General features: G+C 44.5%; 1 protein-coding gene across 1 annotated transcript in view; it reads left to right on the top strand.

Moving 5' to 3' along the window:
• Positions 1 to 13,168, top strand: part of FAM155A (family with sequence similarity 155 member A) — a 574,270-nt gene that overhangs the window by 534,200 nt on the left and 26,902 nt on the right. Inside the window, exon 2 of the mRNA XM_029210375.1 lies at positions 9,743 to 9,914. Within this exon, the coding sequence (XP_029066208.1) occupies positions 9,743 to 9,914 (172 nt within the window). The remainder of the gene's footprint in view (positions 1 to 9,742; positions 9,915 to 13,168) is intronic.

The raw sequence follows: 13,168 nt of genomic DNA on the forward strand, positions 1-13,168 counted from the left end.
GTGGAGGAAGTAAGTGCACATGTGGTGGAGATAGCAAGAGAACTAGTATTAGAAGTGGAGCCTGAAGATGGGACTGCACTGCAGCCATCTCATGATCAAACTTGAGAGAATGAGAAGTTGCTTCCTATGGATGAGCAAAGAAAGTAGTTTCATGATCTAGAAACAACTCCTGGTAAAGACTCTCTGAAGACTGTTGAAATGACAACGGAAGATTTAAAATAGTGCATCAACTTAGTTGAAAGTGGTGGCAGGGTTTGAGAGGATTGACCGGTTTTTAAAGCAATTCTACTGTGGGTGAAAGGCTATCAAACGGCATTGCATCCTACAGAGAAATCGCTCATGAAAGGAAGAATCAAAGGATGGGCAGACCTCAACGTTGTCCTCTTTTAAGAAACGACCACAGCCATCCCAGCCTTCAGCAACGCTGCCCTGAGCAGTCAGCAGCCACCAGCTTGGAGGCCAGACCCTGCAGCAGAAGAGGCTGAAGGATCGGATAAGGGTTAACACTGTTTAATAATAAAATATTTTTTAATTAAGGTATGTACATTATTTTTTTAGACATAATGGTACTGCACACTTAGTAGACTACAGTATAATATAAACATAACTTCCTATGCAATGGGAAACCAAACATTTCACGTGGCTCATTTTATTACAATACTGGTATATTGGGGTGGTCTGGAACCGAACCCACAATATCTCCTAGGTCTGCCTATGTAGTCAATCGTTATTATCTGCCCCCCTCCTTGCTGTCTTCCTGCTGTCCTTTTCCCTTCCTTCTTCCCTGTCCTGTATCACAGGCGCACCGACCCCCACTCCAGTCCCCTCTCTGACATGCCACGCCACTCCCCGTCTTGACTGTCCCCTTCTCTTCTCCAGAACCGCCGGCCACCCTCAGTCATCACTGACCTCTGCTTTCTTCAAACCAAAGCACCCTGATGGTAACACACTGCCTACCACGTCTGGCCTTGTCTCCTTTAATTTGACAGGACTATTTTGGGGGCCAGGGAAAATGTCTTATAATGACATTTTTAACCTGCTCCCCGGGGTATGTACCTATGGCCAGGCCAATAGTCGGCTCTCAGTAAATAGCTTTGGATGGATTGAACGATACCTTTGAAGCCAAGGTTGGTAGAAATCAGTTAGCTCTTCCTGCATCATGATAACCGGCTACAGCTCTACTCTAATGAGAATTTTGAAGTGTTCACTCTGTCACATTTTAAAGCTATGAACTCTAAGAGGCTCACTGGCACTTTTCTGGCTGTGATCCTGTTCATCTAAGGACCAGGTGTAAATAAATAGCATGTTTCAATGGCCACATGACACACAGCACTGCTGCATCCCCAAGGCGCTGGTTTGCACATAGTCTCTGTAAGGAGCTGCCATCTCTCCTGTCCCTGCTCCTCAAGAACAGGACGTGTCAGGATAAAGCAGAAACCATAATCATAGCTGCTGAGCTTGGACTTGGTGATGACAGAATCAGAAGCGCTCCTTCGCATCTGGGAGAAAAATAAAGAACGCACAAAGAGTTCACTCAACCAGGGGGCAGCAACACCTGCTTTGAGCGAAGACATTATTGTTGTTTTAACTGACAACTCTTATGACTGTGATATTGTAAAGTGGGGTGTCCTCATGTATTATTCATACAGAAATGTCTTGACTGTATTGCAAAGAGGTAGAAAATTTAGATATATACCCAGAGCATTTTATACTCTAGTTCTATAAAGTGTAAGACTGTGTAAAATTATCAGATGGTTAGGTAACTAATTTTGCTTTATTATTGCAAGTTTTCCATATTTTACTTTGGGTTCTATGAGAAAGTTATGCCTTAACTTTCTTTAGACCTTTATTGGATGTTTCTATTAAGTGAGAGGCAGTGATAAGCAAGTCCCATTCTATTTACTTGTATGAAAAAAGTGAATACAGCTGCATTTTTTAGTGAATGTACTGATTACTTACTGTTGTTCTACTGAATACATTGGTATTTTCTAAACATACTCTAGATTGTGGATTGTAACACTCATTCATTTATTAATCAACAGCTACGTGAATTCCCATGTGAGCCCTCCCAAATAAGGGGACTCTACCGTGTCGACTCTCCCATTTCCTTGATGAATTCATGCTTAAGACGAGTCTCAGATTTATCTACAGACTCACTTCCATTTCTTCCTTCAAAAGGTTGATTTCCTACTTTTTAAACCCCTTTCAACATTCTCAGCTTGCTCAAGGTATGGAGCCCCAAACTGAATTTATATCGAGGTGCTTCCTCACTGCCTTTTTAAAACTATCAATTCTAATAGGATCGTGGGCACTTTGATGACAGTTAACACAGACCACGTGAGACACGCAGTGTATCTAGAGGACCGTGGGATATGTAACACTGCTGCATTTCCAACGTGTTGTAGTCTACGAGGAAGCTGTCATTTATCCCTGTCTTTCCCGATTCTAGAAAAGGCTGTTGAGAAAATACCATTATGTCCACCCGTGGCCGACACACAGAAGTGGTTTCCATGAAAGAACTTCCTTCCTTTCTTTTTTTTTTTTTTTCTAATAGAATCATTTATTACCTTGGACTTACAGTGTTATTAAAATGCTGACCATATTTCCTGAGTCCTCTTGTTCACTTGACACCTGAATTTTTCCAAAGTTATTCCATGCCCATCATCTTTAAAGCTTTATCTGCGGTGCACAGACTCAGGGTTTTGAGGGCTTCTTTGTACTGCGTAAATGATATGGTGCTTTCATTCAAGGAGTCCATCCCCTCAAACACAGCTCAATGTTAGAGTTATCCATAATGGAAGGGAAAGTCATGCCTTATTTGGCAATTCTCAGCCGTTCCAATATAGATATTAAATTCTCTCGTGGTTTTTCCAGCTGGAAAAAGAGGAGGACATTGGTGAAATATTCAGCAACTCCACGATCAGATGTTTTGCGAAATGATTCCTGGCCTCATGCGGCCTCTGCTGCTGGCCTCCGTCACTCCCCATTGGGCCCTTGCTCACCCTCCTTCTTCCCCGAGGCCCACGCGCACAGTTCCTGACAGCTTGGTCTCTAGCATGAGCTTTTAATTCACCTATTTCTATCACTATGAATAATTCATTTTTGGAAGTACGATAGAACTGTTTTGGAAAGGGATGAGGTACTGTAATCTGTCCTCCAGAAACTTTTTGCCATGATCCCAGCCAAAGCAGCTTGTCCATTTCCGATGACAAGGCCAGAGCAAATTCCGCCCTTGGCAGCTCTGCGGGCCTCCCCTGAGTCCCGCCCACTGAGCCTTCTCTTTGTGTGGACATCCTTCTCTGCTTGGAACCCCAGCCCATGTTGTGTCTCAGCACCTAAACCATGGTGTCTGCTTGGAAAGAGAGGTTCAATCATGAAGTGGGCTTTTAAAAGTTTCTTTCGATAGGATTTATTTGTCCCCCGATAAGGGAGTTTGCTGATACCTCACAAGGAGTCCATAGGATTTAATGTCTTGGAAGCACGTAAGGGTTCATGGTTAGAGTCTGCTCTGTGCAGGATCTCAGAGCCAGGTGGACTTGCTCACATGAACCAAATCACCCGACAGAGCTGTGCACCTGAAGGCCATGGCGTGAATTTCCAGGGACAGTTCCATGGACAGTCAGTTTCTCCCAGGTACACCCAGAGCACCAGGAATACAGAATTGCACGAGGCCCCTTTACAGGAGCCTAGAAAGGGAAGCAGACAAGCAAAGAGTGTCGCCTTCAGTGTGAGTCCATAGGAAGAGAACATTCCAGAGGCTTTCGGGGGTGGGTTTACAGATCAGGGGCAGGAGGTTTACAGATGAGGTCACACAGGACGGGTAGGAACCCATCAGGCTGAGGGCTGTGTGAGCGAGGCGAAGGGGAAGCAGGGGTGCAGGGCTGCTGAGGACGAGGCCGGTTAGTGACGCTGCGTGTCACCTTCCACAGCCGCAGCGCACAGACTGAGCATGGGGGTGGAGGCTCAGAGGCTGGAGCGCTCAGCAGGGCGCGGTCACAAAGCTCAGTGTCCTTTAAGGAGTTTGAACTTTTCCCGGAGTGCTGCGGAGAGGCCCTGGATGATGTAAAGCGGAGTGGTGACAGAATCAAATCAGTCCCACAGAGGTTACCCTAACTGCCCGGTACAGACCAGCACGGAGGGGAGGAGATCAGGACTGAAGACGCAGAGGCTCATCTGTGGACGTGTCATGTAGGTGAGCGATGGGAATGGCTGGGATAATAGTGGCAACAGAAATCAAGACATTTGGAGCCTTGATATCTAGGACGTAGGCTCGTAGGACCTGGGGAGAAAGTGGTTGGGGAGAGCGTAGAAGGGGACATTGGGGGTGACTCCCAGATTTCTCTCATCTTGCTTCTCCCGAAGAGAAGATGCTGAATTCCACTCTGGACTTGCAGAGGCTGAGATGCTAAAGAACATGGAAACAGAAGCATGTAGGATGCAGTTTATAGACAGATCAGGTGAGAGAGAGAAAGAGGGGTGCCCTGGAAATAAGGATTTAGGCGTCACTGTTTTAAAGACCAAGCTGAATCATGAGAGTGGACGATTACCACGAAAGACTGTGCAGAAGGAAGTTTAGAACAGAAGCCTGAGTGACACCAACAATTTTGGGGAGTGGCAGAGGAAACAAACAACAATTACAACAAAACAACCAATGAAGTAGTAGTGGCTGGCAGAGAAGGAAGAAGCCCAGGGTAAATGGATTCTCGTAATCACGGGGGCCAGCGTTTCAAGAAAGAGTTTCAGCAGCAGCGCTCATTGCTGCCAAGAAGTCAGATAAGAAAATAGCTGATTTTAGCAGCTGGGTTTATCACCACAGAGGCCAGGTTGCTTAGAAAGAACAAGTTTCTGTGCAGTAGTTCAGGCTGACACCAAACCATAGTGAGGTGAGGAGGGGAAACAAGATGAAGCAAGGATGTCATTAACTCAGACAATGCAGGAGGCGTCCAGTAAGTCCCCTACACACACGCCTTCAAGGTGCAGACTTGATGGGAACGCGTATTCTCACGTCCAGTCACGTAAGTTAGCTCGTGTGTCTGGCGTACGTTGTCACGTGCGTGCATCCTCCACAAGTGGCTGAGCTTTTGTGTACGTTACTGTGTGGTCCTGTGTAGATTACAGTAGTACAGTGTCTTTATTTCAAGCTCAGGATGTCCAGAAGCAAGCGTAAAAGCAGTGGTGACATAGCTGGTACTGCTGTACTTTTCGAGGTACTGTACTGTAAGATTAAAAGTGTTTTCTTTATTTTTTGTTTCTTTTTCATGTATTACTTGTGTGAAAATTATTATAAACCTATTACAGCACAGTGCTATATGGCCGATTGTGTTAGTTGGGTACCTAGGCTAACTTCATTGGACTTACGAACAAATTGGACTTAACGAACGCACTCTCGGGATGCAACTCATTTGTACGTAGGGGACTTACTGTGTTAATGAGGAAGAAGGGAAGGAAGAAGCTGGCTTCCTGTGTGCCCCGGACAGTGCAGGAGACACACTGACAAATTCTTCCCCGGTTTCCTTCGTTTCCAAGATCATCGTTGGATGGTAGCATCCTCTATTCAGGAAAGCTTGAAGAGTTGATTTGCTTTTTGTCATCGTTGCCATCACGTCTGTGGGCCTCCAGGTATCACACCCGACTAGCAGGTGGAGCCGGGCTGGCCCTGCCTTCTTCAGACGGAGTCCCTCTCCTGAAGGGACTGAGCCTAGGGTGGTGGTGAGAATGGATTGGGTGGACTTAAAAACATAGGGCGGTGCCAGGAAGCGAGGGCCGTTCTGAAGTTCAGGGGGTTAGACCGAGTGTTATCACAGGACCCACGAAGCGGGTCACCAGGAGAAAACAGGAAGGTACTTGTATTCGACGCAGGAAATGGAGCGAAGATGCAGCCCCGCGGGACAAGGTGTGCTGACATTGTAAGGCTTAGGCGGATCAAGGAGCCTGTCTCCTTACACTGTCCATCTCTGAATATTCTTCCTCAGATGACCTGGCACATCCTCAGGCAGGGATTGTTTTCTTGCTTCCCTCTTAAAATATGTCAGTATTTCCATTTTCTGGGTGCCACGTGTGCTTTAACCAGACACTGACACAGGGCTAAGGAAAGGCGCTCAGATATACGCATGCGAACATTTCTTTCGACCTCCTGCCCCACTCACAACTGTAACAACATGCCTTGTGCATCAAAGTGCATTAGCCCGAGGCGGTCGCCACCGCAGACTACTGCTTACGTAACCAGCGATTTCAGCCCCGCGTGCTCCAGACACACGCCACTCACGCGTTAGAGTTGCCAGGGAAGGGCCTCAGAAAACGCATCAACACATGGTATACATGTAAGAAGAGTTAGCCCTTAGTAATTCTTGGGGGAAAAGGGAAAACAGCCTTCTGATTTGAAGATGACAACCATGTTCAATACCTGACGTTTTTCTTAATAATAAAAAATAATAATAAAAAATTGTAACCGACATATTTTTTCAGCCAGCTAACATATATTTGCAATGTAAATTGGTTCCCTTGCTCTAAAACGTGAACATAAATTTGGGGGGAGGGAGGCAAGTATACTTAAAAGAAATGAGAATCCAAGTCCCTATGGGAAAAATACGAATCTGGGGCATTTTGTGAAAGGCTCTACGGGAGGTGAACCGTGGTCGTGTGGAACGCCCAGAACCAAGAGAGGTCGTGAGACCCGGTGCGTGCTGACGTCACACTGGTGCATGCTGACGTCACGCTGGTGCATGATGACGTCACTTGTAAAGAGGAGCCTGAAAGCCATGATTATTCAGGGCACTGGGTATAACCCGTAATGAACAATATTTCTAGCCACATAAAGCATCCCCCTCCTAGAGTCCCGTAGCTTAACATCACTTCCCGTAATCAGGGAACAGAGACCCCTCACTCAGTCTGTCTCCTGGGATTTTCCTCTCAACCATGCTTGTACCATTACAACCAGAACCTTCCTGAAAACTGAGAATTATCTTAAAAAATAAAAAAACTCGTCTTCATCGGGAATCTGGAAATGAGTTCAGTAGACCACAGCTCCCTGGGATCTCCCCTCCTCTCCTCACACCTTCAATTAGGCCCGCGAAACCGAGGGGATTTGTAAAGTGATGTTGGTGCAGAGAAGACCCAGAAATCAGCCCAGGGGTGGGGTGTGATTATTACAGCCACTGCGCAGAATTTCAAGGGAAGGTTTGGAAAGTGCAGATCTGGGGTGAAGTGACTTGACTTGAAAAAAAAAAAGAAGGGCTCCCGTGGTGGCACAGTGGTTGGGAGTCTGCCTGCCGATGCAGGGGACACGGGTTCGTGCCCCGGTCCGGGAAGATCCCACATGCCGCGGAGCAGCTGGGCCCGTGAGCCATGGCCGCTGAGCCTGCGCGTCCGGAGCCTGTGCTCCACAACAGGAGAGGCCACAACAGTGAGAGGCCCGCGTACCAAAAAAAAAAAAGAAAGAAAGAAAAAAAAGGTACGTTAAGAATGATTCAGTTGATGCCTTCCCAGTAATGTGCTGTGTTATTAAAACATCATCCAAGAAGGCAGGGATTTGAGGTTGCCATCAACTGTGATCTTCCTAGGCCCCAGTTCTCACTTTAAAATGAGAGGCTTAGCTAGATGACCTCTAGGACCTTTCCCCTCTGAACTGCCACCCTCCCCTCGAGGACTCCAGAGACCCACCTTTTGTCATGTTGTCATCACTTTCCACTTCCTCTCAGAAGAGGTCCAGCTACCCCAGGGCCCAGTGAAGGAAGTGCTGGCCTGAATTTTGTCCATTTGCTACTATAATCTCTCTCTAACTCAGGTTCTTTATTTGTAAAATATTTCCCAAACCCATCTCAGGGAGTTCAGGGGGAAAAATAAGAAATGAGAAAACGCTCTGGGAGAAAAAGAGAAAATTTTTATCTGGCTATTAAGTAAAAATGTCATTCTTTTTTAGGCCGTTTTAATAGTCTAGTCAGTTCCTTTTCTATACTGTAGCTTGAGAGTATTTTCTATTGACCGTAGGATGGGCAGCTGTCAAACAATTTGTTGTACTGTCAGCAGTGATTTCCAGAGGCAGCAGCAGAGCGGGGGTGGGGTGAGATGTCCTTCACGAGCATAGTTACCTGGCAAACGTAACTTCCACAGAGAGAGGAAAGTACAAGCCCTCCAGGAAAGATGGGGGTAAACGTAGTTGAACCAGTCATTTATCATCAGAGACCTTAAACCTGTTTTTGTTCCTTCCCTAAATTATTGTTTAGCATCAGATAATCATTTATACTATTCAGTGACACCTAGAAAAGCGATGACTTAGTATGTCTCTCCATAGGAGAAGGCTAAGCCATTATAAAGAAGATTTCTGGTCTTCCTTATACTACGGAGTTCTTATGAAAGAAGACAAGTGTATTCATTTGTCATCCTTTAGGGCTTTTAAAAGTTAATCATCTTGTTTCTTTGGTTTTGTGCCACCACAAAACATCTAACTTTCTCAACCCCCCTCCCTCAAAAATAAAAGGGAGGCATTGGAACGTATCTCAGAGATGTTTATTTCTCTCCCTTTCCTGACCCAAGAATTCTCCTCACAGTATACTGGCAAGAGTTATCTAGATTCTGCTTGAATTCTAGGCTGTCCACTTACTTCCATTGCTAATTATTATCTGTGTGCAAAGTGTGACCAATAGTTACCTTCTATGTGTGTGCTAAGAATTACGTGGGAAAAAAATGTATGTACCTTGCTTAGAACAGAGTGTGAAATTGATAAATACTCGCTATTACTCTTGCTATTATTGTCAGGTATTTATGATCTCTTAGTGTACATTTAACGGTACACCATCCACTTTTCCAGGCAGAACATAGGCGACAGAATCTTACCAGGCTAGTATTAACCTTAGAAACAGGTAAACAGAAGACATCAGCGCCCAGGGTCTGGGAAATACCTGAGTCACAGCCATCTGTATGGTGATACTTTGCCATGGTTTTATTTGGGCCTAGTTTCAACTTGTTCCCTTATATTAGAATAAGGCATTTTTTCGATATCTACTTTCCTAAATACCTATCAAAAACAAAGAGCTAGGTGAATTCATAGTCCTTTCACATTTTATTAAATTAAGCAAATACTTAACGAATATCGATGTGGATCACAGTATCTAAAGGTCCAAGTTGCGGCTCTGATGAGGTTTCCTTCTTCGTTCTCCTCGCCACACCACGACATAAAGTGTCTGATTTAGGTTGGGTGTTTCCCGGCTTTCGGACGATGAGATATGTAATGCATTTGATGTGAGTCATCAATTTAAATGCCCGCCGCTGCTTGTTCTGTGCCCTGGAGTTCAAGCTCTAACCAGCCGCCTCTGCACAGCCCGCGGGGGCATCTTTGTAGGGGAATCAGCGCCATCTAGTGCCCTTGGGGGGAATAGCCGGTGTCTGCAGGGCTCTCGCTCCCTGCAGTAAATAACCACGGCGGATCCACAGTTATTTCCTTTCTTGAATATCATTGGATTTTAAAAACTTCAGGCCCTGCTTAACTCCACTGTTTTTCACATGCGTTACATCCCCTCAAACGCCACATTACCTTTTGCATTCTCTTAAGGGCTCAATCAAAAAATGTTTTGCTCTGTTGCCAAGACATCGCTTGCAGCTGGCCTTGTGTGAATACGCTGTCTCCAAGTGTGAGTTTTCTTATGATCCGCTTGAAGCCCTAGCATGTTTCTCACAGTACAGCATGTCCTTTATCAGTCAGAACCGTTGTCATCCCGCCCTATTTTTGATTCTTCTCTTTTTTCAGATTGTCTACAAAGCCTGGCTGTGTTCCCAGTATTTTGAAGTCGCACAGCTGAACTGCAGAAAGACAATTCCTTGCAAGCAATACTGTTTGGAGGTTCAGACGAGGTGTCCGTTCATATTGCCCGACAATGATGAAGTTATCTACGGGGGACTCTCCAGTTTCATCTGTACAGGTACAGTGCAGGGCAGGTGTTGGCACCCAGCCTCTCGTGGTGGATCTGCTTCTTATGTGGTGTTTGTTTGGTTGGGGGTTTCCTTCCACCTATGTAACCCTGAAGATTCGGCTGGGACTATTCCATGCTTTCCTTCACAGAAGCCCTGAAAGGACCCCGAAACTGATTTGGAGATGCCACGTGATGTGTCGTCTACCTATGACCACCATCATTAAGTTTGTAAAAGGATAAAATGGAAAAACGTTAGCAATCTTTGGATTTGCTTAAATTTGACTTAGAGTCGGTTGGGTTCTACCTGCCTTATCTTTGTATTAACCTAAGAACAGATGACGTGATAAGGCGGTAAAATTATGTTTCTTCTTCAAACTGGTAACAAGTTTAGGTCCCAAATCTATTTTCTGAGAAGTGTTATGTTACTTTATCTTAAATAAGTATCGAGAGTATGAAGAAATGCCCATTTAAGTTACTTGTGTGTGTGTATGTGTATTAGAGTCCGGTTAAATTGTTTACCTCTTTCACCAAATGACTCAGACTGGGCAAAACACCAGTAGCAGCACTCAATTTCTGGGTATTTATACGTGTTACACAATTTAGATGTAGAATAAGACGCAAAGGATAAGAGTAGATTGCTTTTTAAAAATAAATGCTGAGTAGACAAGCGAGAACAATCCCCTTTGCTGCAGAAATGTGATAATCAGAGTTGTTGCTTCACGCTGTCTCAGTAAAAATGTGCTACGTGTCCTTGTAACTGGATGGCTTGAGTTGTAGCATGTTTAGTTTTCAAGTTTTAAGGATAAGACACCATCATATGTACGAAGAAACATGAAAACTCCTCTTCTTATAATAAACTTTAGACCCTTCTAAGCAGAGTGACATATTGAGATGTTCAACATGAGAATTTATCAGATTCTTTCTAGAGCACTTATTTCCATGCCTATCCATAACCCATCCTGTTCTAAGTGATGTGCTATCAAGAGACTGTCCAGCAAAGCTCTCCCCTAAACGCCTGCCTGCACACTGGATGACTTCTGTGCTGCCCAAACTTATGGGAAGGATATCTGGATGAAGGTTAAGAGACATGGGCTTTCCTCCTGTTTCTATTCATGCATTCTCTCCGAGCCACCATCTCCTCGTTAGTACATTAGTGATAGCGATACCCCTCAGGCATGTCTGCAGTGAGGAATACAGATAGAGAAGCTGCACGAGATACGTCATCCATAGGCAATAGCCATTGTACATAAGGAAGCGATTTGTGGAATGTAAAGTGATTTACCAATTATTTTTGTTATTCCACTGATTTGATGCTGAGATCATTTTTCATATGGTTCCTCTCTACTGGGAAGACAGAGAGAGAGAGAGAGAAGAGAGAGATAAAAGGAAGGAAGAGGGAAGGAAGGAAGGAAGATATTAACACCTTCTTCCTTTGAATCTGAGCCAGAATTCACCAGTCACGGGCTATTCATTTATTTGTCTTCCACACAAAACTTCAATAAATGGTCATCAAGATAAGGTCTTCATCTCTTGACTTAAGGACCAATGAGGTGTCTGTGATTTTAGGACTTCTGAGAAACTTCTGGAATTTTACGTCAAGGTTGTATTCTTGTTCATTCTCATGCATGTAGCTTTTTTCCTAGAGAAGGTCAACAGCTTCACTAGATTTTCAGAGCAGAAAAGAACCTCAGATGAAGGGAGAGGCGTCTGTCTATCTCCTCCTGCTTCCTGGTCTCTTATCTGTATGTTTGAATCTGAAATACAGGTTTGAACGTTCATCGCCTTCCCTGTACACTTTCAAGGCCGTCAGAAAGCTAAACATGGAAATTACTCTCTTTTCGCACATGTGCAGAAAGTCTATCTTATATTTTTAATTGTCTTTGGGTCTTTCAAAGTCAGATTTTTTCATCTACATCATTAAGGAAAACAAATAGGAAAAGAGGAGAGATTTATCATTTGTCGGATCCAGGGGAAAATGCCACCAAAATTAGAAGCTTTCTGGGAGAATCTCATCACTGAATATTTGGGAATCTGACTCTTCTTTCCCCACTGTCAGCTGGGCCTATGTTCTTTTTCTTACTTCTCAAAAATGTGCAGAATAAATTATGAAGGCATTTGGTCCCTGAGCGCTGTGAAAAATTTTGACCAAAACAATGGTGCTGATTTTCAGATTGATCCTCTTTTCTAAGCTGTGACCCAGGCATCCTGGAAGAATTCTTCTGTGTCTTATCACTAGCAGCCATCCTTTATCCACCTTGGGTCACAGAGGTCCCTTGAGTTTTGCTGCTGGACTTGAACAGGAGAGATTTCTGCAGGTGGGAATTGCTCGCTGCCATGTCACTACCGATGAGGGTCCCAGACACCAGGGTCCCCAGAACATCTCCTTCTGGGAAGAAGTGAGCTCCCGGGGCCACTGGTGAAACCCTGCCCAGGAGCCCAGTGGCCTCACATTTGTAGGGAAACTAGTAAGACTTTTACATATAAAACATTTGTTTCCAAACATTGTCACACGATCTTTGAAGGTTCACCTCTTACAGATAGACATGAAGATCCAAAGAACTCACCCTTCAGGTATACTTGGAGTACGTATTGAGTCATCTCACACACCTTTTACGCATTGTGAATGAAGCGTCTTTTGTACTCAGAATGAGACTAAGTCTAGTCGAGAAATGGGAGTATTTTTCCTAGTTCCCCAGTTGGCTGCACATGACCTGAGGCCCACTGGGAAGCAGGCTCACAGCCACGTTTCAGCTCACACAGAACAGCACATCTGCTGGACTCCCCCCTCAACGAAATGAGTAAATGGCAATCACTAAACCCAATTTCACTAAAAGGAGTTCACCAAGTAGGTTGGTCTTCATCTTGCCTCCAGTGTAATTCCTCTTTTTTAAAAAATTAATAAATGATTTTATTGCCATTCTGTATGCTGAAAAATATAATCATTTTATCATCAAGAGTTGAAGGAATAGACAGTTTCCTTCAAATTCCTTTAATAATGGTCTCCCTACTAATGGAAATACATCCAATTCAGAAGCTTCCAGAAGGAAAGAGATTCCCTCTAAAAATCATCTCAAAAAAGTACTCAGTGAGCACGTGACTGCAAAAGTCTCGCCGACAGATGCTGTCCAGGTGAGGGTCAGTTTTGTTCAAGGTGCTTCTCCATAGTGACAAACCAGTGGCGTGATTCTGGCTTTTTTTCCTAGCGTCCCCTGCATCATCCAATCTTTTAGAGACTGGGATTACAGGACTCCAGGTCTTCCTGT

This window comes from Monodon monoceros, unplaced genomic scaffold, assembly GCF_005190385.1.
Source record: "Monodon monoceros isolate NGI ecotype Baffin Bay Population unplaced genomic scaffold, NGI_Narwhal_1 Super_Scaffold_8, whole genome shotgun sequence".
Lineage (NCBI taxonomy): Eukaryota > Metazoa > Chordata > Mammalia > Artiodactyla > Monodontidae > Monodon > Monodon monoceros.